Source organism: Oryctolagus cuniculus, chromosome 16, assembly GCF_051225735.1.
Source record: "Oryctolagus cuniculus isolate XC-2025 breed Fujian yellow rabbit chromosome 16, ASM5122573v1, whole genome shotgun sequence".
NCBI lineage: Eukaryota > Metazoa > Chordata > Mammalia > Lagomorpha > Leporidae > Oryctolagus > Oryctolagus cuniculus.
Window position 1 is genome coordinate 18,012,643 of NC_142882.1, and position 27,075 is coordinate 18,039,717.

At 43.8% G+C, this 27,075-nt stretch overlaps 1 protein-coding gene across 20 annotated transcripts; it reads right to left on the reverse strand.

The window, feature by feature from the left end:
* Positions 1-419: 419 nt before the first annotated feature.
* LOC108175881 (uncharacterized) lies at positions 420-27,074 on the reverse strand. Of its 20 annotated transcripts, none has more exons than XM_070059160.2 (10): positions 26,954-27,072; positions 26,617-26,672; positions 26,460-26,527; positions 18,909-19,039; positions 6,630-6,785; positions 6,058-6,149; positions 5,090-5,216; positions 4,103-4,186; positions 3,617-3,693; positions 420-3,382 (listed from the first exon to the last, which is right to left on the reverse strand). In XM_070059160.2, exons 5-10 carry the CDS (start codon positions 6,655-6,657, stop codon positions 1,100-1,102), a joined length of 2,691 nt encoding a protein of 896 aa, XP_069915261.2. In that variant the 5' UTR covers positions 6,658-6,785; positions 18,909-19,039; positions 26,460-26,527; positions 26,617-26,672; positions 26,954-27,072; the 3' UTR covers positions 420-1,099. The 20 variants fall into 20 exon arrangements, with proteins under 20 accessions (XP_069915261.2, XP_089172477.1, XP_089172476.1 ...); XM_089316351.1 differs by having other exon boundaries at positions 26,431-26,527; XM_089316350.1 differs by adding an exon at positions 12,838-13,035 and having other exon boundaries at positions 26,460-26,672.
* Between the last annotated feature and the right edge of the window lies 1 nt (position 27,075).

The following is a 27,075-nucleotide window of genomic DNA, read 5'->3' on the forward strand; positions in this document are numbered from 1 at the left end:
CAGTAGTATTCATAATCAACATATGGTAATAACTGGGTTTCCCTTGAAAGATGAATTTAGTGTGATTATGTAAAAACTCAACAATGAGCCTTGAATAAAGGAAATGCTGTCAACTGTAACAACATGGTCCAACCTGAGGATTTTAACTGCCATACAATCAGACAGAATGACAAACACGTGGTCTTTTTCAGATGTGTAATCTAAACTCAAAAAACCAAAAATGTAACAGTAGGCACTAGGGACTGGTGGTCAGAGGAAAAAGGGGAGATACTGGTCAAACATAAAAACTTAGTTACAAGATGAATATGTACTTGAGATGTTATCTACACGATGGTGATTTTAGTTAATGCCAACGTATATATAGCAGAAAGGATTTTCATGAAACCACAAATAACTGAGGTAATAAATGTACTATAGGGTTATAATAACCATTTTAGGCTGTTTATTAAGTCAAATCAGACTGTACTCCTTAATTATACAATTTTTCACTCATAATAAAGATTAAAAATAAAGAGCTATAATGGAAATCAGAGATTTAAGTAAAAAAATTTAAAATATCTGTAACATCCAAAATATACAGAACCTTCCATGTAGCCAGATCTATCAGCATGTAAGACTTCAGGACACAGAAAAGCAATTCCCATAATCTGAAAATAGAATTTCTTTGAGGTTGAGAAATAAGGTAAAAAATGAGTTTAACATTTCTCACTTTAATCATGATTTTTCTCTACTATGTAATCACAGGTGAACAGCAAACTATTTGGCAGAACTGTAACTTTTCCACATCTTACATCAACAATGTTGCTCTCCATCACCAACATCTCACATATTGAGATATAAGTAGAAAAAGCTTTGCATAATTCTGACACTATGTAGCTTCAGAGTAAGTTCTTACATGCTAGTGTATGAGAATTAATGATGACTCCATGTCTTCCTTAAACTCATGGTGCATTTTCAGTGTGTACGTTCTCTCATGTATCTTAAGTAAACATGAACAGCTCAATGCCTTTACACACTGTTTATGCTCATAGTTTCTTGACATGGTAGATTCAAATGTGGATACTAAGGAATGAAGGACTTCTAAGATTTTCCTCATTCCTTACACTGAAAGGGTTCCTCTCCAGTGTGATTTCTTATGCTCACTAAGATCAGAATAACTAGTGAAAGTTTTCCCACATTCTGTGCAATCATAGGGCTTCTCTCCAGTGTGTGTTCGTAAATGTTTACTAAGGCCTGAACGCTCAGTGAAGGCTTTCCCACACACCTTACATACATAAGGCTTCTCTCCAGTGTGTGTTCGCATGTGAATACGAAGGTAAGAAGAACACAAAAATGCTTTCCCACATAATGTACACTCAAAGGGCTTCTCTCCAGTGTGAATTCGCATGTGAAGGCGAAGGTAAGAGGAACACGTAAATGCTTTCCCACACACTGTACACTCGAAGGGCTTCTCTCCATTGTGAGTTTTCAAATGTGCATTGAAATATGAGGAAGAAGCAAAAGCTTTTCCACACTGGTCACACTGAAAGGGTTTCTCTCCCCTGTGACTTCTCATGTGAGCAATAAGGCTTGAGGACGTAATGAAGGCTTTCCCACATTGCTTGCAATCATAGGAATTCTCCCCAGTGTGACTTCGTAGATGTACAGTAAGGCCTGAACGTGCAGCAAAGTCCTTCCCACATTCCTTACATTCATAGGGTTTCTCGCCAGTGTGAATTCGAAAGTGTGTCTGAAGGCATGAGGAATTTCTGAAATATTTTGCACATACCATGCATTGAAAAGGCTTCTCACAAGTGTGAGTTTTTATATGTTCATTAAGTTGAGGAACGGTAGTGAAAGCTTTTGCACACTGCTTACATTCATTAGGCTTCTCTCCAGTATGTGTCCGTAAGTGTTGACTAAGGCCCGAGTGTGCAATAAATGCTTTCCCACAGTCCTTACACACATAAGGTTTCTCTCCAGTGTGAGACCGCATGTGAACACGAAGGTAGGAAGAACTTGTAAATGCTTTCTCACACATGTTACACTCAAAAGGCTTCTCTCCAGTATGAGTTCTCAAATGTGCAACAAGAGATGAAGAATGAGCCATGGCTTTCCCACATTGGTAACATTCAAAGGGTTTCTCTCCCGTGTGAATTCTTACATGTTCAGTAAGGCCTGAGGATGTACGGAAGGTTTTCCCACACTCCTTACATTCATAAGGCTTCTCCCCAGTGTGAGTGAGTACATGCTTCGTGAAGCCTGCACGCCCACTGAAAGCTTTCCCACAGTCCTTACACTGATAGGGTTTTATTCCAGTGTGAATTCGAAAGTGGGTCTTAAGGCATGAGGAGTTTCGGAAAGACTTTGTGCATACGTTACATACAAAGGGCTTCTCACCAGTATGAGTTTTTATATGTTCATTAAGTAAAGCAAAGCTAGTGAAGGCTTTATCACACTCCTTACATTCATAGGGCTTCTCTCCAGTATGCGTTCGTAAATGTATAGTAAGCCATGAGCGCCCAGTAAAGGCTTTCCCACATTCCTGGCATTCGTACGGTTTCTCTCCAGTGTGAGTTCGCATATGAACACGAAGGTAACAAGATCGGGTAAAAGCTTTCCCACATGTTGGACACACAAAAGGCTTCTCCCCAGTATGTGTTCTTAAATGTGCAGTAAGATATGAAGAAGAGGCAAAGGCTTTTCCACATTCATAACATCCATAGGGTTTCTCCCCTGTGTGACTCCTTAAGTGCTCACTAAGTCGAGAGGATGTAATGAAGGCTTTCCCACATTCCTTGCACTCATACAACTTCTCCCCTGTGTTACTCTGCACATGTGTCGTTACGCCTGAGGGCTCAGGGAAGGCTTTCCCGCATTCCTTCCATTCACTGGATTTCTTCCCAGCATCATTTTGCATGTGATTATTAAGGTAGAAAGGATACATGAACAATTTTCCACATTCCTCATATTCACTGGGTTTTTCTGTAGTCTGTGTTTGAGTAGGTACAGCCTGAGTTGTGGAGTCAGTAAATGCTTTCCCACTCTGCTCCAAATCAGAGGGTTTTTCTTCACTAGGAGTTGGCCCATGAGCCTGCAACTGTGACTGACTGATAAAGGGTTGGTCATAATCACTGCATTCATCAGATCTGTCTTGTATTCTCCTTCTCTGGCAAACATCTGAAGTCAGGCTGAAGGGTTTTTCACATTGAGTCAACGTAGAAAGTTTGTCTCCAACAGAGCTCTTCCAGTGCGGAGGAAGGAAGTGTTTTCCATTCCGATTACACTCAGAACTGTTCCCTGTATTTTCGGTTCTCATAGGTATCTGAATGCCTGTGTCTTCACCGGAGACTGTGTCACACTGGTTCGAGTCACAGAGTTGCCCTTCATGGTGACTTCTTGCCTATTGATAAAGAGATGAGTGGTGTTTAAAGGATTTCTCAGACTCAGGGAAATGTGTACTAGTGAGAACACTGAAGCGCCCAAGCTTTACTTTAGGTATAGGGTTTCTCTCCAGAGACACTGCTCTCTCCTGTATATAAGCTACATCCCATAAACATCTCATTTGTATCAATTTCTATCATGGAAATCCCAACCATTAAATTCAGAAATTAAGATAAAACTTCATTCATCTTACCAGTTCTATGTCATTTGAGGTATCTGACCCAAAGATAGCAGGCAGATGTGCTGTTCCTTTGGTATTAAATTCCCATTCTGAGGTAAAAGAGAAAAACATACATGAGGGTTTGCCTAACAAAATGACAGACTATATAAGTTAAAAACTTTAAAGGCCATGTGTTACATATGTTATTTTGACTTGGGATCAAAACACAGCGATTTATTAACATTTCATCCAATGACAATTAAATATGATGGTAAAGAGAAATAATATTGTGAGGAACTGAAAGTAAGAAAGATCTAGACAAAGAAAACCATAAACTCAAAGATATCACTGGTGAGTTCATACAAAAATCTTGACAATAGAGTATGAAAAGTTGAAGATATCCCAAAACTGACAGTTTAAGGCCCTCAAGCTTCACGTTCAAAATGCTTTTTAATGGGTTTCTTCATTATACTTCCATACATACTGAACTTATAATAAAGGCTTATTTTTCACACTTACCCTGGAGAACACCTTGTTCCCCTTTTGTCAACTCCAATTCTTCCTCCAACCAAGATATCAGGCTAGGTTTGAATAGCTGACAGCCTGCACAAGGGGAAATATACATTAATGAGCATGGCGTCTGTGAAAAATGACAAACCTTTCCATGACACAGGAATTGTCCTTCTAACTAAGGAATTAAAATTATCTGTAGACAACTCAAATGTAAACATTCACTCTTTGGGTATCCAAAAAGATGAGCTACTTCTGACTCCTGAAATCTATACTCAGGGTTAAACACACACATTTAAAAACCTCAGCCTTTTAAAAGTAGGATAGAAAGTGCAGACAGATCTTCATTCTCACAAGAATGATTTCCATCTTTAGAGTAAATCTGATTCATGAGGAATTATTTGTTAAAACACAACTGAACCAGTACTGTGGCACAGGAGGTCAAGCTGCTTCTTGCAATGCCAGCATCCCATATCAGAGTGCCAATTTGAATCCCAGCTACTCTGCTTTAGACCCAGCTTCCTGCTAATGCACCTGGGAAGGCAGCAGAGGATGCCCCAAGTATTTTGGGCCCCCAGCTACCTCAATGGGAAACCAGGATGGAGTTCCATACTCTTGGCTTCAACATGACCCAGCCCTGGCTGTTGCAGTCATTTGGGAAGTAAACCATTAGATGGAAGACTTCTGTCTTCCTATCCCTCTGTCACTCTGCCTTTCAAAGAATCTTTTTTTTATTGACACAGGCAGAACTCGAGAATTCTGATTCAGTATGTCAAACATGGAGTCTCATAAAATACATTTCTATGAGACAGGGTGATGCTACTGATTCTAGGACCATAGCTAGCTGACAACCACCACAGAAGACTAAATTCTATTAGGACAGGAATGATCTCTCTTATTTCCCAGTGTACTCAAAGTTGACATCAATCCTGAAACACAGTGAGTACAAAATATTTCTGTTCCCCAAAAGGCTACAAAGTACAAGGGCAGTCTTACCCACTGAGGCCACATTCTTGTAGTTCTCCAGCATTACATCTCTGTAAAGGTATCTCTGAGTTGGTTCCAGTAAAGTCCACTCCTCTTGAGTGAATTCCACAACGACATCGTCAAATGTCAACGAGTCCTAAATCACCAACATACATGCTCTCTTGAGACAAGTAGTATCTCCATCGACATTCATAGAATGAGGGTGGGTAACAAATGCCTGTACCAAATTGAGTTCCCTTACTGTGTAGCCCAGGGTACAAAGGTCCTAGTGACTCTTCTCTGCATCCATACCCACTGTGTGGCATTACTGGCATTTCTCAGCCACGAACTTACTATACTACAAGCAGATGTGGAGCTCTTCTCATTCTATGTTTCTCTATTAGTCCTGAGCACAGTGCATACACTTGATAAACTGATGAATAAAGTACTTGACAAAGTTAGGACCGGCACTGTGGCTTACTGGGTAAAGCTGATGCCTGCAGTGCCAGCATCCCATATAGGCTGCTCCACTTCTGATCCAGCTCTCTGCTCTTGCCTAAAAAAACAGTAGAAGATGGCCCAAGTCCTTGGGCCCTTGCACTCGCATGGGAGACCCAAAAGAAGTTCCTGGCTCTTGGCTTCAGATGGGCTCAGCTCCGGCCATTGCAGCCAACTGGAGAGTGAACCAGTGGATGAAAGATCTCTCTCTCACTCTCTGCCTCTCCTTCTCTGTGTAACTCTGACTTTCAAAAAAATAAATAAAACTTAAAAAAAAGAGAGAAAGTATTTTTTTCATTTTCCCTATAATTTGTCAGAACACTCAGAAAAATAAGAAACAGTCTTTGGCATCATGTAATTACTAATTACGAAACTGGAATGAGGCTTTAATTAATTTATGAAGCTTTAGTGACAATTCTGCCAAGATGGAAATCTGTCTGCCTTTTAGAAGCAATGATATTAGTGGTGTTCATTCACAGCATGATACATGTGTTTTATACCTGGTAACAATTTCTTAGGCATTCAGCCACAGTCCTTTCTGCCTCTGTCTCTTCTTCATGTGGACAGATTGGGTCCCCAGAAAGTATATTTTCTAGAAAACAACGGCCAGAGAATGCAAAGATGACCATCATCCCACATTAACATGCCTGGAAGTCATCCATCCTACTTCAAAATTCCCATAAAAACCAACACACTCACAGAAACTCATACACACAAACACTAGGAATATACAATGGCAGAGCATTTCTATGTCACCTAGCACCACAGAGAAGGACTGAGTCAGGTACCTCTGAGTCAGGTCAAATCTCAGCTGACAGGAAAGGAAAAGTTAAGTCCTGAGACATGTGACCCAATTCATTTGCCCATGAAGACAGAATTCATGGATGAGCTTATGCAGCATCACTTCCCAATGTAGGTACAGTGGGTAGCTGATGTACAGAAAAGCCCTCCCTGGCTCACTTCAACACTTCAGAAATGTTGACTATTCAGCCCCAGACCTCTGAAATCTATACTGTGCACCAGTGAAGAACTAAAGCAGAATCTCTGAAAAAGAGCAGCAAAAAGGACTCACCATGAGACAAGTTTTTGATTATTTCCATTCTGTAAGGTTGATGGTACAAAATGCCTGAACACCCTCCTCTGGGATTCCAAATACACGTCAAGGTAGTTAATGTATCCAAGTGGACAGCAGCAATATCTATTCCTCTTTATGCAGGTTACTTGGATCCTGTTGGTATCAACCATTATTCAACAAGCATTACTTATCAGTCATGAAAACACCATACATCTGTACTGTTTCTGTTAGTGCTAAATGTGAAAGTCACTCAAAACAGTACACTGTAATACATGTATTAGCATCACCAACTGAGGACTGGTACATATTGGAAATTATTCTGGGAACTTACATCTTACATAAACTAACTTAATTATCCTAACAACCCTTCACAGCAGACACCACAATCATTTCATGAAAAAAGACACAGATTTGTAAAACACAAGTAAGTGACTGCCCAAATATCATCTACTTAGACATGGTAAACCATGACTTGAATGCAGGGAAGTTTGTCTCTACAGTCTTACTTTCTACGGTTGTCACTGCTGCCATTATGAAGGACACTAGAAATTAATACCTGGGGTACTTAAAATGTGATATTCTGGGGCTGGCATTGTGCATAGAGGGTTAAGCTACCACCTGCTAAGTTGGCAATCTCATATGGGTGCTGGTTCCAGTCCCAACTGTTCCACTTCTGATCCAGCTGTCTGCTAACGCAGAGAAAGCAAAGAAGATAGCCCAAGTCCGTGGATCCCTCCCTGTCACCTACATGAAAGACAAGGAAGGAGTTTCAGGTTTCTGGCTTTGACTTGGCCCACCCCTAACTGTTGTAGCCTGAAACATGGATGGAAAAATCTCTCCCCTTGTAATTATGCCTTTGGGAGAAAAATTATTTATTTGAAAGGCAGTGTTAGAGAGGTAGAGGCACAGAGAGAGAAAACCTCCATCTGCTGGTTCATTCCCCAAATGGCCGCAACGGCAGGGGCTGAGCCAATCTGAAGCCAGGAGCCTGGAGCTTCTTCTGGGTCTCCCACACAGGTGTAGGGACCCAAAGACTTGGGCCATCTTCCACTGCTATAGAAGAGAGCTGGATTGGAAGTGGAACAGCTAGGACTCGAACCAGCAGCCATATGGGATGCCGGTACTGCAGGAGGCCGCTTTATCCACTATGCCACAGGATCGGCCCCTATGTTTTTTAAATAAATAAATATTTATATTTTTAGAAGTTTATTTCTTTTAAATATTTTATTTATTTATTTGAGAGGTAGAATTATAGACAGTGAGAGGAAGAGACAGAGAGAAAGGTCTTCCTTCCGTTGGTTCACTCCCCCAGATGGCCGCAACGGCCAGAGCTGTGCCGATCCGAAGCCAGGTGCCAGGTGCTTCCTCTCGGTCTCCCATCTGGGTGCAGGAGTCCAAGGACTTGGGTCATCTTCTACTGCTTTCCCAGGCCATAGCAAAGAGCTGGATCAGAAGAGGGGCAGCTGGAACTAGAACCGGCGCCCATATGGGATGCTGGCACCGCAGGCAGAGGGTTAACCTACTGCGCTGCAGCACCAGCCCCATAAATATTTTCTAAAATCAGATTAAAGAACATCAAAGTTAAAGAAAATCTGTGATCTCAAAGAAGGGTATTTGAAAATATATATTCATGGGGGCGTGGGGGGAATGAAAGTATGACCTTATGGCATTTAGGAGTCAGTTTCAAAACTGCAAATACTTGATTTATAAAACTAAGAGAGAAAAGGCTTTCAAAGACTATTAGAATAACAGAAAATTCCCTATGTCTGGGAAAAGACATAAATATCCATGTTCCAACAAGTCCAATGTCTTCAATCAGATTCAATTTCAACAGAAATACAACAAGATATTACTATCAGTCAAACATTAAAGATGAAAAGAGGGGGCCGGCCATAAAAATAAAATGTATTTGAGGGGCTGGGGCTGGGGCTGGCACTGTGGTGCAGCAGGTTAATGCCCTGGCCTGAAGCACCAGCATCCCATATGGGCGCCGGTTCAAGTGCTGGCTGCTCCACTTCAGATCCAGCTCTCTGCTATGGCCTGGGAAAGCAGTAGAAGATGGCCCAAGTCCTTGGGCCCCTGCACCCTCGTGGGAGACCCAGTAGAAGCACCTGGCTCCTGGCTTCGGATAGGCGCAGCTCCAGCTGTTGTGGCCATCTGGGGAGTGAAAATAAATCTTAAAAAAAAAAAAAAAAAAAAAGATGAAAAGGGGATCTGAAGGCAGCATAAGAAAAGAAGCAAATCCCATATGAAGGTATCCCAAAAAAAGCTATGAGTAGGGTTTTATTCACCAAAGACCTTATAGACCAGGAAAAAGTGAAAGGACATACACAAACTGTGAAGGGAAGAATCTGCCACATACGAATATCAAACATAGACAAAGGTGTCCTTCAAAAATGAAGGAGACCTACACAGAAAGTTCATCACCATCAGCCCCATCTTACAAAAAATATTAACATGAGTTTTTTAGGCTGAAAGAAAAGGATACAACAGTAACACAAGGACCAGTGCTGTGGCCTTGGGGGTTAAAGCTGCTGGCTGCCAACACCAGCATCTCCAGGCGCCAAGTTCAAGTCCCAGCAGCTCTGCTTCTGATCCAGCTTCCCACTACTACATCTGGGAAAGCAGAAGATGACCCTAGTGTTTGGACTCCTGCACCCACATGGGAAATCTCGATGAAGCTCCAGGCTCCTGGCTTCGACCTGGCCCAGCCCTGGCCACTTCACTCATTTAGAGTAAACCAGTGGATGGAAGATCTCTGTCTCTCCATCCATAGTTCTAGCTTTAACTTTTCTGTGATGGTTCAAGCAGCTGAGTCTCTGCCACCCACGTGAGAAACTGGGACTGAGTTTCCAACTCCTGGCTTTGGCCTGGCTAAGCCTAGCTGTTGTGGGAAACTGAGGACTGAACAAGCAGATAAAAGCTAGTCTGTCTGACTCTCTTTTTCTCTCTCTGCATCTCAAATAAATAAAAATACTTTAAAGGGAAGTTAAAATACACCTTGAGAAAAATAAAAATGGATATACAACATTCTTATAGGATGGAGAAAAAAAGCAGTTGAAAGAGGTAAATGTATAGCAATAAAAGCATACATCAAAAAACAAGACCACAATAAACAACCTAATGTTATACCTTAAGGAATTAGAAAAACATAGTAAGCCCAAGTCAGGAAAAGGAAGAAAACAATGAAGATCAGTGCAGAAATAATAAAACTGAATAGAAACACAGTTACAAGAGACTGAAACTAAAAGCCCTGCCTCCCTTAAAACAACAAAAAATCTGGCTAGACTATGATACAAAAGACTCAGAAATAAACTCAGAAATGAGAGAAGTTACAGCTGATACTACAAAACATAAAAGATCATAAGACACTACTACGAATAATCATATGCCAACGAACTAGAAAACCTACATATAAAGGACAAATCCCTGAACCTAGCACATAAACCTACAAGACTAAATTACAAAACAGAAACTCTGAACAGACCAATATTAAGTGAGAAGATTAAATGATGAATACAAATCTCTCACCAAAGAAAAGACCGGGACCTAATGTTTCCATGTCTGCATTCTACAAAACATATAACAATTAACAAATAGGAATCTAATACTTTTCCAAGATGTTGCGGAGTAGGGAATACTTACAAACTCATTTTCAAAGCCTGTTTATCATGCTAAAAAAGCCACACAATGATACTATGAAAAAAACAAAATTACAGGTCAATATCCCTGAAAAACACACAAGCAAAAATTTTCAGCAAAATGGGCCCATTATTGTAGCAAAGCAGGTTATACAGCTACCGGTAGTATATGGTATACCAGTAGTATATAGTACACCAGTATTCCATATGGGCAGCAGTTCGATTCCTGGCTGTTCCATTTCCAATGCTCCCTGCTCATGATCCTGGGAAAGCAGCAGAAAACGGCCCAAGTCCTAAGCCCCTGCACCCATATGGGAGACCCAGATGAAGCTCTTGGCTTTGGCCTGGCCCAGACCTGGCTGTTGCGGCCATTTGGGGAGTGAACCAGCAGATGAAAGACCCCTCTCCTCTGTTTCTAACTCTTCCTGTCAAATAAAATAAACCTTAAAAACAATACTAGCATATAATTCAATGATACATTAAAGAGATCACTATGAACTAGTAAAATTAATTACTGGGCTAGACCACAAAATACCCAGAATAGCCAAAAGCTGAGCAAATATAATAAAGCTAGAAACATCACATCATCTAATTTGGCTATCACAAAGCTATAGGAAGTAAAGTTGCATAGTAGTGGGATACAAACAGTGGAACAGAGAGCCCAAAAAACAAGTTCACGCATTTAAAGTCAACCAATTTGCAAACCATACATCTGATGAGGTATTATATCCTAAATGAATTAGTACAGCCATTACAGAAAACAGTACCAAGGTCTCTCAGAAATGTAAAAATACAGGGGGATGGGGGCCGGCACTGTGGCGCAGTGGGTTAAACGCCCTGGCCTGAAGCGCCAGCATCCCATATGGGCGCCGGTTCAAGACCCGGCTGCGGGCCGGCGCCGCGGCTCACTAGGCTAATCCTCCGCCTAGCGGCGCCGGCACACCGGGTTCTAGTCCCGGTCGGGGCGCCGGATTCTGTCCCGGTAGCCCCTCTTCCAGGCCAGCCCTCTGCTGTGGCCAGGGAGTGCAGTGGAGGATGGCCCAGGTGCTTGGGCCCTGCACCCCATGGGAGACCAGGAAAAGCACCTGGCTCCTGGCTCCTGCCATCGGATCAGCGCGGTGCGCCGGCCGCAGCGCGCCAGCCGCGGCGGCCATTGGAGGGTGAACCAACGGCAAAGGAAGACCTTTCTCTCTGTCTCTCTCTCTCACTGTCCACTCTGCCTGTCACACACACACACACACACACACAAAAAAAAAAAAAAAAAAAAAAAAAAAAAAAAAAGACCCGGCTGCTCCACTTCCTGTCCAGCTCTCTGCTATGGCCCGGGATAGCAGTAGAAGATGGCCCATGTCCTTCGACCCCTGCACCCACGTGGGAGACCAGGAAGAAGCTCCTGGCTCCTGGCTTCGGCCGTTGCGGCCATCTGGGGAGTGACCTCTCTCTCTCTCTCTCTCTCTCTCTCTCTGCCTCTCCTCTCTCTGTGTAACTCCTTCAAATAAATAAATAAATCTTTAAATAAAAAAAAAAAATACAGGGGGATGGCATAGCACAGTGGTATAAGCTATCACATGGGACACCCATCTCCACATCAGTGGCTACTCTACTTCCAATGCAAGTCACAGCTGACAGGCCTGGGAAGCAGTGGATGATGGCTCAAATGCTTCAGTTCCTGCCAACATGGGAGGCCCTGATGGGGTCCCTTGCTCCTAGCTTCAGCCAGGCCCAGCCCCAGCTAATGCAGCTATTTGGGGAGTAAAACAGCAGACCAGTGTCACTCTGCCTTTCCAAATAAATAAATAAACCTTGAAAAAAAAAAAAACTGTCAAATAATCCAGCAATCGTCCTATTGGGAATATTTTCAAATGATAAAAAATCAGAATGTTGAAGAGACATGTGTACCCCCATCTTCCTTATATTATTCACAACAGACAAGATATTTAAGTAGCTGAAGTGTCCTGAACAGTTCGATGGACAGATGTTGCAGTATACATACAAAGTGATACTATTCAGTTTTAAAAAAGAAAATCCTGCCTTTGATGACATGGACAAAACAGGAGGACATGGTGCTAAGTGAAATGAGCTAGGCACAGAAAGACAAACACTGCATTATCTCATCATAAGTAGACTGTTAAAAACATGAATTCATAGGTAAGTTGATAAAGTCACTCATGTTAAATAGTTCATCCATTCCACAATATAAAGATATAACACATCATGCCGTATACCATAAACTAATGCTTACTATTCAACTAAAACAAAATAAACTAAAAACATCAATGAACTACCCAGTCCAAGGGACAATGTGAAATCAGAGTTTACCTAACTCTTTTTTTATCAACCAGGCAGATAGGATCCAAGAGAGGGGAGGGGTCTCTGTGGAGTATACAAGCAAACAGTTTCACCAGTGTGAACCATTACACCCGCAATACAGTCAGGGGAATACAAGGGAAACTTGTGGCAGGGGTCAGCCTTATCACGCTGCTACACCTAGTTACTTGGGCAGGGTGCTCACAACCTGTTTATGGGGATATATCAGGAAAATACAAATTCTTTTTAAGACTTACTGTATTTATTTCAAAGAGTTACAGAGAGGTAGAGACAGAGAGAAAGAGGTCTTCCATCAACTGGTTCACTCCCCAGATGGGCACAACAGCCGAGCTGTGCAGATCAGAAGCCAGGAGCTTTTTCCGGTCTCCCACGTGGGTGCAGGGGCCCAAGGAGATGGGACATCTTCTACTGCTATCTCAGACCATAGCAGAAAGCTGGATGGGGAGAGGAGCAGCTGGGACTCAAACCGGCACCCATATGGAATGCTGGTGCTTCAGGCCAGGGCTTTAACTTGCAGTACCACAGTGTCAGCCCCCAAAAAATACAAATTTACAAGTCTTATATGATGCCTGAACATCATAAAAATATGAACTGGGAGAGCTGGCATTGTAGCACGGTAGGTAAAGCCACCACCTGTAACGCTGGCATCACACATGGGCATCAGTTTAAGACCCAGCTGCTCCAATTCCAATCCAGTTCCCTACTAATGCACCTGGTAAAGCAGAAGATGGCCCAAATGCTCAGGCCCCTGCACCCATGTTGAATTCTCAGACAAAGCTCCTGGCTCTGGCCTGCAGCCATTTGGGGACTGAACCATCAGATGGATCTCTCTCTCCTAACTTTGCCTTTCAAATAAGTCTTAAAACAAAAACAAAAAAACTGGGGTGGACAACACTTGTCACCTGGATTATTTATATTTACTCAGATGTTAAAGTTGAGTGGGAAAGAATGATGTACCACCACAGGTAAATCCTGATGAAGATAACAGCAAGAGGCCTATTCAGCCTGAGATGAAAGTTTGAACAGTCTGCAACCCAGTGAAGTACTTTGTCAGTAGCAGTTAACACAGCCTTGTCTACACTTAAGGAAACTGTTGGGGGGGGGGGGGGAGGCCAGTGCTGTGGTGCAGCAGGTAAGGCCATTGCCTGCACTGCGGGCATCCCATAGGGGCACCGGTTCTAGACCCAGCTGCTCCACTTCCTATCCAGCCCTCTGCTGTGGCCTGGGAAGACAGTAGAAGATGGCTCAAGTCCTTGGGCCCAAGGACCCCCTGCACCCGCGTGAAGACCCGAAGAAGCTCCTGGCTCTGGATCAGTGCAGCTCTGGCTGTTGTGGCCAACTGGGGAGTGAACCAGCAGAGGTAAGATTTCTCTCTCTCTCTCTGCCTCTCCTTCTCTCTGTGTGTAACTCTTTCAAAATAAATAAATAAATCCTTAAAAAATATTTGTTTGGAAAATGTTAGTTACGTCAAATGATCTTTTTTTTTTTTTCTTTTAACTGGCAGAGTGGACAGTGAGAGAGACAGAGAGGAAGGTCTTCCTTTGCCGTTGGTTCACCCTCAAATGGCCGCCGCGGCCGGTGCACCGCGCTGATCCGATGGCAGGAGCCAGGAGCCAAGTGCTTTTCCTGGTCTCCCATGGGGTGCAGGGCCCAAGCACCTGGGCCATCCTCCACTGCACTCCCTGGCCACAGCAGAGAGCTGGCCTGGAAGAGGGGCAACCGGGACAGAATCCGGCGTCCCAACTGGGACTAGAACCCGGTGTGCCGGCGCCACTAGGCGGAGGATTAGCCTAGTGAGCCGCGGCGCCGGCCCACGTCAAATGATCTTTACCTCCTGGGACTATTCCTTATAGTTTGACCTATCTGTTTCTATTTGGCAGAAGGTACCCTAAATAACCCTTCCTTCCCTGGTCAGCATTTAAGCCAAGAGCCAGTCTGTTATCCATTCCACTTTGGAAGGCGATTCTGTGGGTGGTAGCTGAACAGATGTTTCCTACAGCCACCGAGTGTAATTTGAAAGGTTGCTAAATGATTTGACAGAGGTTGCTATCCTACTGCAAAGGCCAGCAGTGCCTAGGTCTATGACAAGTCCTATTTATACAGTAGTAAATGACGTCCATTATGCATGGTGGTAACGGATTGATGGGAAAATGGAAGTCCCAGTGGATAAAGAACTACAAACATCCCAACATATCTACTACATACATATAAGAAAAGGCAAGGAAGAAAATAGAAGGGGCCTTCAAAATGTCACTGAAAAATGCTTACTAGGAAAATCCAATGAAGCAATTTCATGATTTTTTTCAAGGCCAGCACTATGGCACAGTGAGTGAAGGTGCCTCCTGCAACACTGGCATCCCATAAAGGCACCAGTTCAATTTCCAGCTGCTCCACTTCCAATCTAGCTCTCTGCTAATGTGCCTGGGAAAGCAGTGGAAGATAATCCAAGTGGTTGGGCCTCTGTACACATGTGGAAGACCCAGATGAAGCTTCTATTTCCTGGCTTCAGTCTGGCCTAGCCATGGCTGTTGCGGCCATTTGGGGAGTAAACCAGTGGATGGACGATCTCTCCTTCTAACTCTGTCTTGCAAATAAAATAAATGAATGTTTTTTAAAAAGATTATTTTCATCAAAATAAACATCTTTTAATTCAATTTTCCATAGCTGTTTTCAAATACCCCTGTATATGGTATTGTCTGTGAGCTTTAAACACAAAAGACCCCATAAAGGAGCCATTTTGCATTGCATGGGGTAGGTGTGGGGACTGTGTATTCTGTTTCATGAAGAAGAGAAAAAGTGACTGAGGTTGTCATGGCCAAAGACGCATGACAGTGTGTTGTGATGGAAGACATGACAGGAAATGCTTCAGGAAGTGGGGAGTCCTCTCCTAATGGGCCAAGGTTAACTGATACGTGGAAGGCATCTCCTAGAGTCAGCAGCAGTTTCCATTCCTTTTAGTTCCCTGTGCCCTATTCCTCTTTAAGTATGGAAGTGTAGGGATACGTATTCTAGCACAAAGCAAGGAGAATACTTCAATTTCAGGCTGAAGATCCACTGAACTCAGGGGGAAAAAAGCAAAGAAGTGCCCCTGTGTCCAACTTTGATTTAGGAAAGGCACTCCTGGGGCACTGCTTGGTGAAGGTTTCAGTCTAAGAAGAAAAGCTGTCTCCACCAGAAGAGAGAACTCATCCCCAACTGAGGTCTTTTTTGCAGCATTGCCATCTCCACTGTTGATATTCTGTGCTAGAAGGTGTCTGAGTGCACAATCTTGTCCAAGCAGATCTGAACCGATGTCAGCTTCCAGCTTATAAGCAATGAAAGCATCCAGACCCGTAATAAGCAGCTGCACATGACAGGGTTTCACTTTTGTGCTTCGGTAACACATATGTTCAAATGAGTTCCAACCCAAATCATCAACTGCCTAGCCTACAAGACAATCTATGGTTAATGAAGTCTCAGGAGAATATATACCTTTGATCTGGCTCCTTGCATTTATGTGATGGCTAAGACAGAAAACATATTAAAGGGGCCAACGCTGTGGTGTAGAAGATTAAACCTCTGTCTGCAGTGTTGACATCCCCCATGGGCGCTGGTTCAAGTCCTGCCTGCTCCGCTTCCAATCCAGCTCCCTGCTAATACTCCAGGTAAAGCAGTAGAGGATGGCCCAAGTCTCTGGGCCCCTGCACCCATGTGGGAGACCTGAAAGAAGCTCCTGGCTCTTGGCTCTGGCCTGGTCCAGTTCCAGCCATTGAAGCTATTGGGGAGTGAACCAGAGGATGAATACACCTCTCTTTTCTCTTCTCTGTATCTCTGCCTTTCAAATAAATAAATAAAAACAAAGAAAGTATATTAAAATATGGCAAGGTCTCACCAAGACCAAGAACTACAAGGGCTGATTTGTTGAAACACAATTGCAAAGGAGTTGTTTGATGGAAACAGTATGTCTGCCAATTAGACCATTAACCACAGATTATCACAGATGATAAAGGTTCACTGGAACTAATTCCCACTATCAGTATTTATTTTGAAAGGGGAAAAAGCCTATCTTAGGATGCTGGCATCATAGCACAGCATGTTAAGATACTTGAGACACCAGCATTCTACTTGGTCACTGAGTTCAAATCCTGGCTGCTCCACTTCTGATCCAGATCCCTGCTAATGGGCCTGAGAAAGCAGCAGGAAATGGCCCAAGTCCTCAGGCCCCTACAGCCACAGGGGAGACCGATGAAACTCCAGGCTCCTGACTTTGGCCTGGCCCAACCCTGGCCACTAAAGCCATCTGGGGAGTGAACCAACAGATGGACGATCTCTCTCTCTTTCCTTTCCTCTCTCTCCTATCTGCCTTTCAAATAAACAAATCTTAAACTACAAAAACAAAAGAAAGCATTTCTCAGTTATCATCAGTGCACCTATAACCATAAGGAGAAAGGGTACTGTGCAGTCTTTAGAAAGGCACATGATGGGGCTGGTGCTGTGGTGTAGCGGGCAAAGCCACTGCCTACAGTGCTAGCAACCCACATGGGCGCCAGTTTGACACCTGGCTGATCCAGTTTCAATCCAGCTCTCTGCTATGGCCTGGGAAAGCAGTGGAAGACGGCCCAAGAGCCTGGGCCCCTTCACCCATGTGGGAGACCTGGAAGAAGCTCCTGGCTCCTGGTTCCTGGCTTCGGAGCAGCCCAGTTCTGGCCATTGCGGCCATCTGTGCAGTGAAACAGTGGATGGAACATATCTCTCTGTCTCTCTGTAACTATCCTTCCAAATAAACAAATAAATCTTAAAAAAAAGAAATGCACAGGGTGTGTTACGTTTATGTGGGGGGTGGAAGGGAGCACAGCAATGGAAGGCAGAAGATTCCCAGGGACTTTTCTTTTTTCACTTTCTGCCCAGGAGGAAACAATCATAAGCAATGGCTCAACAACTTACAATAATAAGGGAAGCCATGAACACTGGTTGTTCAAGGGACCCAATACTAGGATCACTGCCCGAGGTTTTGCTAACTGTGCTGTTTCTGCAATCTCTTCCTTTTATTAGGGACATATTGCTTAATAATGAAAAACAGCAACACTACACACAGTGTAGTCTGTACACTCCAAAACCTCTCGCTGGTGGTTTCTCAATCCCAAAGGGCTCCTGAAGTAGTCCAAGAGTCTGAGGAATGGGTGACCTTCTCCAGTACCCTAGCGTCTGTCAAAGGACTGAAAACTGGGGAAGCCATTCTTCTCCTGCTGGTGGAATACTAGAAGCTCAGATTTAGATCTATACTGTCTTAGAAAGGGGCTCAACAGCTGTACCAAGGCAGTGGGGTACTCATGATCCAGAGCATAGGGCAGCTGGACATGGAGAATTTCAGGCTCGACAACTCCGAGACCCTCTGCTTCCAGGACAGCCCAGTAGGTGGCAGGTCATTTTAATTTTAACAATATTTGGCACCAAGTTCACTGGTAATTTCTTCTATCAGAATCCTTGGGGCAACTAAAGACTAACGTAAGTGGTCCAGACACCTGGGGATTACAACAGGAAGCTGCTAAGACCATTAAAGTAAAGGAATTTTGGGTCAGCACTATGGCTTAGTGGGTAAAGCTATGTGCTGGTATCCCATCTGGGTAACAGCTCCAGTCCTGGCAGCTCTGCTTCTGATCCAGCTCCTTGCTAATGTGTCTGGGATAGCAGTGGAAGATCTTGGGCTCCTGCACCCACATGGCAGACCCAAAAGAAATTCCTAGCTCCAGCCATTGCAGTCAGTTAGGGAATGAACTAGTGGGTGGAAGATCTCTCATCTCTCCCTCTAACTCTGCCTTTCAAATAAATAAATATTATTATTTCAAATAAATAATATTATTATCTTCCACCTGCTGCTTCTCTCCCCAAATGACTGCAATGGCCAAAGCTGGGCTGATCCAAAGCCAGGAGCCTGGAGCTTCTTCCAAGTCTCCCACAAGAGTACAGGTGTTCAAGGACTTGGGCCATCCTCTACTGCTTTTCCAAGCCATAGCAGAGAGCTGGATTGGAAGTGGAGCAGCTGGGACTCGAACTGGTGCCCATATGGGATGCCAGCACTGTAGATGACGGCTTTACCAGCTGCACCACAGTGCTGGCCCCAGTAAACAAATCTTTTAAAAATAAAGTGAGGGAATTTTTGAAACCACAGTAAGAACAGATGATATTCACTTGTGAATAAAATTTATAAATAAGAAAAATGTTCCCACCAGGACCCAAAAAGGTTCAAAAATATTTTGACTTATTTGTCACTGATAAGTGTGTCAAATGAATGTTGACACAGGAGGATGTTAGCAAGTTAATGTCATACCTGCTGCTAGCAGTGCAGTAAGGTGCCTACACAAAGGACTGTTTGTGATGGCAAAGTTGAGGCTCCCCAGTGGGTAGCTTGGAAAAGGCGAACTGTGCCCCTTCAGAGGTGGAAGGACACTGGCTGAGAGGCTGCCAAAACAGAAATGAACAGAACATGTCAGGAAATACAGCACCCAGCTGTCAGGTTGAAGCAGTCAGTAATTGTAACAATGCTGAGTATTGGTGACAGGGACCTTCATGAATGGAATCTATAGCATTAAGGTTGCAGTCATCCACTATGAGAACTTTGCACTTACTTTCAAATTAAGAACCTCAGAACTGAAATATCAAATAGAAAACCAGTCGGGATAATCACCCTTTATTAGGTTTCAACAAAGTTTAATCCCTGAAGACCCTTGGGGCCAGTATTGTGGCATAATGGGGTGAGGGTGCCAGCTGAAATGCCAGCATCCCACACGGGTATCAGTTTGAGTCCCTACTGTTCCACTTCCAATCCAGCTCCCTGCCAATGGCCTGGGAAAAGCAGCAAAAGATGGCCAAGTGTTTGGGCCCCTGCTGCCCATGTGGGAGACTCAGAAAAAGCTACTGGCTTTGTTGTGGTCATCTGGGGAGTGAATCAGTAGGTGGAAGAGCTCACTCTGTCCCTCTCTTTCAATACATTTTTTAAAAATAATAATCCTTGAAGAGCCTGTATTAGTTTACTTTGGGCCATATCAATGATCAGAATTAGGCACACTTACAAGTATCAAGCCAGTTAACTGTAAAGGAAACAACATAGTACCTATTTAATCACTTTTTACCACCTGTTACCTAGGAGCTTAATATTAAAATGTCAACTAATCTATGGCAACTACATTATCTTTGCTCAACCTGGCATTTTAAAGTTCCTTATTTTCTCCCATTAGCTGGCAGGCTCTTAAAGAGGCAGACTCAGACTTTTCTCCTACTTTTTTATTTGTTAAGCTTCTACTCACCTTCTGCCTAGTTTCTGTCTCTGGCTGATCAGAGGAAGAGGAGAGCAAGGGCCACATGCCTCTTGGTAACTTGTCCCTGGATGGCTCCAGTCCACAGAACAGTCAGCTCCCTACCTCTCAGTTCCATATGTGAAATCTTTTAAAGGGGATTGTGATCAGTAGAAAGCTGACATCTTCCCTCTGTGAATGCTGAACTCCACAGAAGTGGAGAAGTTCCTGGTAGTCCCAAACAGCACAAATCGGCCTCTTTCTCACTCCCTGGTAATTCTCAACAACAAAAGGGCTGGGTTCTATGTCCAGGAGAGGAGTAGTGCCTCAATTTATATTTTTTTATTTAAAAAATTTATTTGAAAGGCAGAGCTACAGAAAGAGAGCATGACCTCGTATCTGTGAGATCAATGCTCAAATGGCCACAACACCAGGGCTGGTCCAAGCCAAAGCCAGGAGCCTGGAGCTTCTTCCAGGTCTCCCACATGGGTTCAGGGGCCCAAGCACCTGGGCCATCTTCACTGCCCTCCCAGTCACAATACCAGGGAGCTGGATCAGAAGCGGAGCAGCCAGGTCCCAAACCATCCCATATGGGGTGCTACACCAAAACACCAGCTCCTCAAATTTTCTTTTAAATTATTTATCTTCTAACAATTTAATCTAAAGCAAGAGATGCTTACTGCAGCACTGGACAGAGACACTTCAAAGAGTCCAAGTATATTAACTGGGAAATCTGTTAACACAGTGCATTGAGAAACATCCTCAGGTGTACAAATGGAAAGGAATCCCCGTTTTCCTTCCTCCCTCCTCCATTTTTTTTTTTTTTTTTTTTAAACAATGAAGCATCAGCCAGTCCTCGAGATCAGGGAGTCAAAGAGCAAGAGCAGCAAAATGTAACAGAGAACTGACTGCTTCCAAGATAAATAAAATTCACCGGGAAGCTCCAGGTGGCGTGTTTATTACACTGGACCATTCCCAACATGAGGGTTATTAACAGTTGTCCTCCCTGGAATACTGCCTATTCTGATGACGAGCTGCTTTCTTTGCCAGCGATGCTTCTGCTGCTGCCACCACCATCTGTTCACTCACAAAATGCTTTACCCTTATTCATGACATTCAAACAACACTGTTTCTCTTCAAGGAGCCCTTTTCACTGCAAAGGAAGTGCAACAATGGGAATATGTCCAGGTAATCAATCAAGTCTTATCACAAACTCCACCACTCAGAAGTAGGTCACCGCAGGAAAGGTGTAATGGCTTACTACACACAGCCACACCCAGGAACTCTGAAGAGAAGGGATTCTGTCTCACAGGACAAGGTATCCACTTTGAATCACGGTCCTGCTCCCTCACAGAACAGATGAGTACAGGAACTGACAGGTGAAGGTAAAACTGGCTCTGGTGACAATTTTTTGCTTCATATTCCAGCAAATTAGATCACTGCACTGTGGAAACCTTAACCCACAGTAAGGAATGCTCCCCAAAGGACACTACTATGTTTCCATCAGAAGATGAATTTGCCAGCAGGCCACTTTGGCCTTCATACACCACTAAACCAAAAGACTAAATAAGAGGTACTACTGGCTGGAGTGATTAATCCCAATTACCAAAGGAAAACTGTGGTGCTATTATAAAACCAGGACATGCAGTCATTTGCAACAAGATTGAGGAATTTGGAAAACATCATGCTGAGTGAATTAAGCCAGTCCCAAAGGGACAAATATCATATGTTCTCCCTGATCGGCAACAACTAACTGAGCACCAAAGGGGAAACTTGTTGAAGTGAAATGGACACTATGAGAAACAGTGACTTGATCAGCTCTTGTCCTGACGATTGATGTACAATGTAATACTTTATCCATTTTAGTATTTTTTGTTGTTGTTCTAGTACCATTGGTTGAACTCTGTAATTAACACACAATTATTCTTAGGTGTTAAATTTTAACTGAAAAGTGATCCCTGTTAGGAATTTGGAAAACATTATGCTGAGTGAAATAAGCCAATCCCAAAGGGACAAATACCACTTGTTCTCCTTGATAGGTGACAACTGAGCACCAAAAAGGAAACCTGTTAAAGTGAAATGAACACTATGAGAAACGGTGATTTGATCAGCCCTTGCCCTGTTGATGAGCAGCTTAATATGTTATCCCTCTTAGTATTTTTTTGTTTGTTTGTTCTACTTAATACTTTTGGTTGAATACTGTAATCAATACACAATTCTTCTTAAGTGCTGAAACTTAACTGAAAAGTGATCGTTGTTAAATATAAGAGTGGGAATTAGAGAGGGAAGAGATGTGCAATTCGGGACATGCTCAAGCTGACTTACCTCAAACGGTAGAGTTAGAAACATACCAGGGGATTCCAATTCAATCCCATCAAGGTGGCATGTACCAATGCCATCTCACTAGTCCCAGTAATCAATTTCTGTTCACAATTGATCATAATGATAGGACTAAGAACCAAAGGGATCACATAAACAAGAATAGTGTCTGCAAATACTAGCTGATAGAATCAAAAAGGGAGAGAATGATCCAACATGGGAAGTGAGATACACAGCAGACCCATAGAATGGCAAATGTCATAAACAGCACTCTGGCCTCAGAATCAGCCCTTAAGGCATTCAAATCTGGCTGAAGAGCCCATGAGAGTATTTTAGGCATGGAAAGCCAAGACACTCTGGGGGAAGAAAAAAAAACTAAATGAAAGATCTCCACGAGTGAGATCCCAGTGGAAAGAATGGGTCATCAAAGAAGGAGGTACCTTTCTCTGAAGGGAGGAAGGAGAGAACTTCCACTTTGACATGGCCTTGTCTAAATATGATCAGAGTCGGTGAACTCAGGGGGCTTCCATAGACTTGGCAGCTCATGACAAGAGCCTAGGGTGATTACTGATGCCATAAACAAGAGTGTCAATTTGTTAAGTCAACAACAGGAGTCACTGTGCACTTACTCCTCATGTAGGATCTTTGTCCTTAGTGTGCTGTACATTGAGATTTAATGCTATAACTAGTACTCAAACAGTATTTTTCACTTTATGTTTCTGTGTAGGAGCAAACTGTTGAAATCTTTACTTAATATATGCTAAACTGATCTTCTGTATATAAAGAGAATCGAAAATGAATCTTGATGTGAATGGAAGGGGAGAGGGAGTGGATAAGGGGAGGGTTGCAGGTTGGAGGGACGTTATGGGGGGGAAGCCACTGTAATCCATATTCTGTACTTTGGAAATTTATATTCATTAAATAATGAGGGAGCACACAGCCTCCTAGCACTTCTAGGCTGCACAAAAAGGTTCGTGGAAAATAAAAGTGCCAAAAGGCAGGATAATGGAAGACACAGGTCCCTGCAGAATGAATATTTGGGTCACTTTACACGAGAAACAACAGAGAGTAGCTAGGTTCTATTTAGGGTAAATCTTGAGATCTGAAGCTCTACAGAGAAAGAGAAAGGGGGATGGCACTATTGTCTAAAGGAAAAGGACCCCTTATCCTTCCCTCTTTTCCTCCAACCAAAGACAGAAATTCAACTTCAGACAACCAAAAGTAAAGAAATAATTAGCTATCAGTCTGAGAAATCAAAAAGAGGAACTTCAAACACTAAGAGCTGAGCAGGTCTAACAAACAACGCTGCTAGCAGATTACCAAGGGGGATTTAGACACAAACCACTCACTGGACACAGAAAAAATGTAATTAGACCTTAATTTAACATCTGGTAAAGTACACTAATTAATAAATGTGCACTTATTATTAAAAATACACTAATTAATAAATAATGGCTTATTTAATTCAGACTGAATGGTGTTCAATGGTGTAGTAAGTTAAGCCACCAGCTGCAGTGCCAGCATCCCATATGGGTGCCAGTTCAAGACCTGGCTGCTCCACTTCTGATTCAGCTCTGTGCTATGGCCTGGGAAAGCAGTTGAAGATGGCCCAAGCACTTGGGCGGTTGCACCCACGTGGGAGATGCGGAAGAAGCTCCCAGCTTCGAATGGGTTCAGCTCTGGCTGTTGCGGCCATCTGGGGAGTGAACCAGCGAATGGAAGACCTCTCTTTCTCTCTCTCTCTCTGTTTAACTCTACCTTTCAAATAAGTAAATAAATCTTTAAAAAAAAAAAAAAAAAAAGAACTGGGGCGCAAATAATAATTATACCAAGGATCCCACTAAACTTAAACATCAAGGATCATAAAACCTAAAAACAGGGCCGGCGCTGTGGCTCAACAGGCTAATCCTCCGCCTGTGGTGCCGGCACACCGGGTTCTAGTCCTGCTCAGGGCGCTGGATTCTGTCCCGGTTGCCCCTCTTCCAGGCCAGCTCTCTGCTGTGGCCAGGGAGTGCAGTGGAGGATGGCCCAAGTGCTTGGGCCCTGCACCCCATGGGAGACCAGGAGAGGCACCTGGCTCCTGCCTTCGGATCAGCGCGGTGCGCCGGCCGCAGCATGCCAGCTGTGGCGGCCATTGGAGGGTGAACCAACGGCAAAAGGAAGACCTTTCTCTCTCTCTCTCTCACTGTCCACTCTGCCTGTAAAAAAAAAAAAAAAAAAAAAAAAAAGGCAGAATTAAATACGCAAGAAAAAATAGCCACTGCTCACATTAATCGCCTTGCTTAAATTTCCCAGAGTACGGTGTCTGAAAACACTGCATATTGAGCATAAACACTAACGTAAGTATTAAACTAAGTCTTTTTTTTTTCCCACAGGCAGAGTGGACAGTGAGAGAGAGAGACAGAGAGAAAGGTCTTCCTTTGCCATTGGTTCACCCTCCAATGGCCCCCGTGGCCGGCACACCATGCTGATCCGAAAGCAGAAGCCAGGTGCTTCTCCTGGTCTCCCATGCGGGTGCAGGGCCCAAGCACCTGGGCCATCCTCCACTGCACTCCCTGGCCACAGCAGAGAGCTGGCCTGGAAGAGGCGCAACCGGGACAGAATCCGGCACCCCGACCGGGACTAGAACCTGGTGTGCCAGCGCCACAAGGCGGAGGATTAGCCTATTAAGCCGCGGCGCCGGAAAAAGTAAGTCTTTTTGATGTGATAAAAAGGATCCCAAGGATTCCTGGTTAGAATAGTTAACATGGACCAAGGTAAGTGAAAATAAAACCAAATTCATGGAATGGTGATTATTATCCACTGCATCTCCATTTAACAGCCTTATTTCATCTGTACTCACATCTGAAAATAAAGGGCACCCATAATGCACTATTACAGCTTTAATGTTCTTGTCCTACTCATCAAGGATCCCCTACCCGGTATTATTGAAATGACTTGGGGCTGGCACTGTGGCATAGCGGCTAAGACCACCACCACCTGCAGTGCCAGCATCCCATATGGTCGCCAGTTCGAGTCCCAGCTGCTCCACTTCCAATCCAGCTCTCTGCTGTGGCCTGGGAAAGCAGTAGAAGATGGCCCAAGCCCTTGGGATCCTGCACCAGTGTGGGAAGACATGGAAGAACCTTGTGGCTTTGGATCAGTGCAGCTGCAGCTGTTGCAGCCAATTGGGAGAGTGAACTATCGGATGCAAGACCTCTCTCTGCCTCTCCTTCTCTGTAACTCTTTCATATAAAATAAATAAATCTTTAAAAAAATGACTGATTCTATTCAACGAACACCCAGTAAATGCTGCTCTTTTAAATCTGGTTGACATAGTTCAATGCCTTTGTCAAAAGCATCAGTTTGCCTTCATCTCCAAAGGAACACAATACACCTTGTCCAGTCTACCTAACAAATCATCACCCACAATCTCATGCAACCAAGATTTTAATGACATCCATCTACCTTCTACAAGAACACGGGTCAATACGTCAATAATATCCTTCTCCAGGGAGACTCAGTGACACAATCATGAAAGACGTAACAACTCCAACATCTTCTGGTACTTTTTGGGTTCTGGTGGCAACATATTCCACCCTTATAAACCTTTCAAACTAGAATCAACAGGTACAGGTATCAGTACCTTCAACAACAAAAACTTGCTTCAAGATTGAGGCACTGAGCTTTTTCAATATATCCTGGAGTCTTTGACCATTATCGTGATCAGTAGTTCCCCCAGGGCTTCCAAACAAAAAATGCCCCCATATAGCCGCTATTCACCACTGAAACAACAAATGATTGGTTACATATATAATTCCAATAAATATTAATTTTAAAATTTTAATTGTAAAATTTAAATTTTAAATTAATTTTAAAACAAACAAGTGTATTTTGGAGTAATGTGGAAAATCTTGTTTTTTATATGCCCACATATATATATATGCATATTATTTCATACTTTCTTGTCTCAAGTAATAGTATTGTAGTTTTGAGAGGACAGTGTGTTATCTATGGCAGCTCCATTAGTGTTTCAAGCTCATAACTACAAGCTCCAATTTACTTCCTCTCAAATCACTCTTCAAAATGGGCTTTATTTTCCTAGAGAGAAAGAACAAATCAAAACGCAAAATATCTTAGTCCTAGAACAGAAGCCTGCATCCTTTCTCCCTAGAGGGCCCTGTTTTGAGCCTCTGGGGCAAGGCACGGGCTAGGAAGTTCAGAGGACGAGTACTGCGGGGTAGTCCTGTTTTCCCTTACTAGAATGTTCTGTGTTCACATTCGCTCACCACGGACACTACAGGAATCGCTGTTGTCCTTCTCCTCAAGCATAACGTGTCCAAAATAAACACCGGACCTGTCGAGAGAAAGTCAGACTTGCAAATGACACATCCGCTGGCAGAAACAGGAGGCAGAGGCCTTCTGGAACTTTCTCCCAGGGCTCACCAGGTCTCGAGGGCGGGAGGGCGCCGAGCAGAACTCCAACGACAGCAATTCTGTCCCTTCTCGGCCAAAAAAAAAAAAAAAAAAAAGAAGAAAAAAAAAAGAAAATTTTAGTTCTATCTTGGAGGCTGCTGAAGCGGCGAGCCCCGAGTTTCAGACGACCCTGCGGCAGCAACCGCACCACGGGCCCCGAGAGGGCTCCTGAGGGGACGGCCGAGCGGCCTCCGGTGGCCGCGGCCCGGGCCACGCCTCTCCTCCGACGAGGCCGCTCGGCGGCGCGGGCTGCACTCGCACGTCCACCACTCACTTCTACGAACGGCGCCCCTTCGCCCGCACTTACCAGAGCCCCGCCGGCCCACAGACGACCACTACAGAGAAAAGGAACTTTGCCGCGCGGGGCCAGCGCCGGAAGAGACTGGCGCGGACCGCTGACGTCACTTCCGCTGCCGGCCTCGGGGCGGG

What these genes read in the sequence shown, in the direction of transcription:
- LOC108175881 (XM_089316353.1), bottom strand. Translation starts at nt 6,657, where the DNA reads ATGGAAATAATCAAAAACTTGTCTCATG. An exon ending in AATCAAAAACTTGTCTCATG is followed by an intron (nt 6,150 to 6,629) that starts GTGAGTCCTTTT and finishes GTTGTTTTCTAG; the next exon opens with AAAATATACTTTCTGGGGAC. An exon ending in CAAGAATGTGGCCTCAGTGG is followed by an intron (nt 4,187 to 5,089) that starts GTAAGACTGCCC and finishes CCCCTTGTGCAG; the next exon opens with GCTGTCAGCTATTCAAACCT.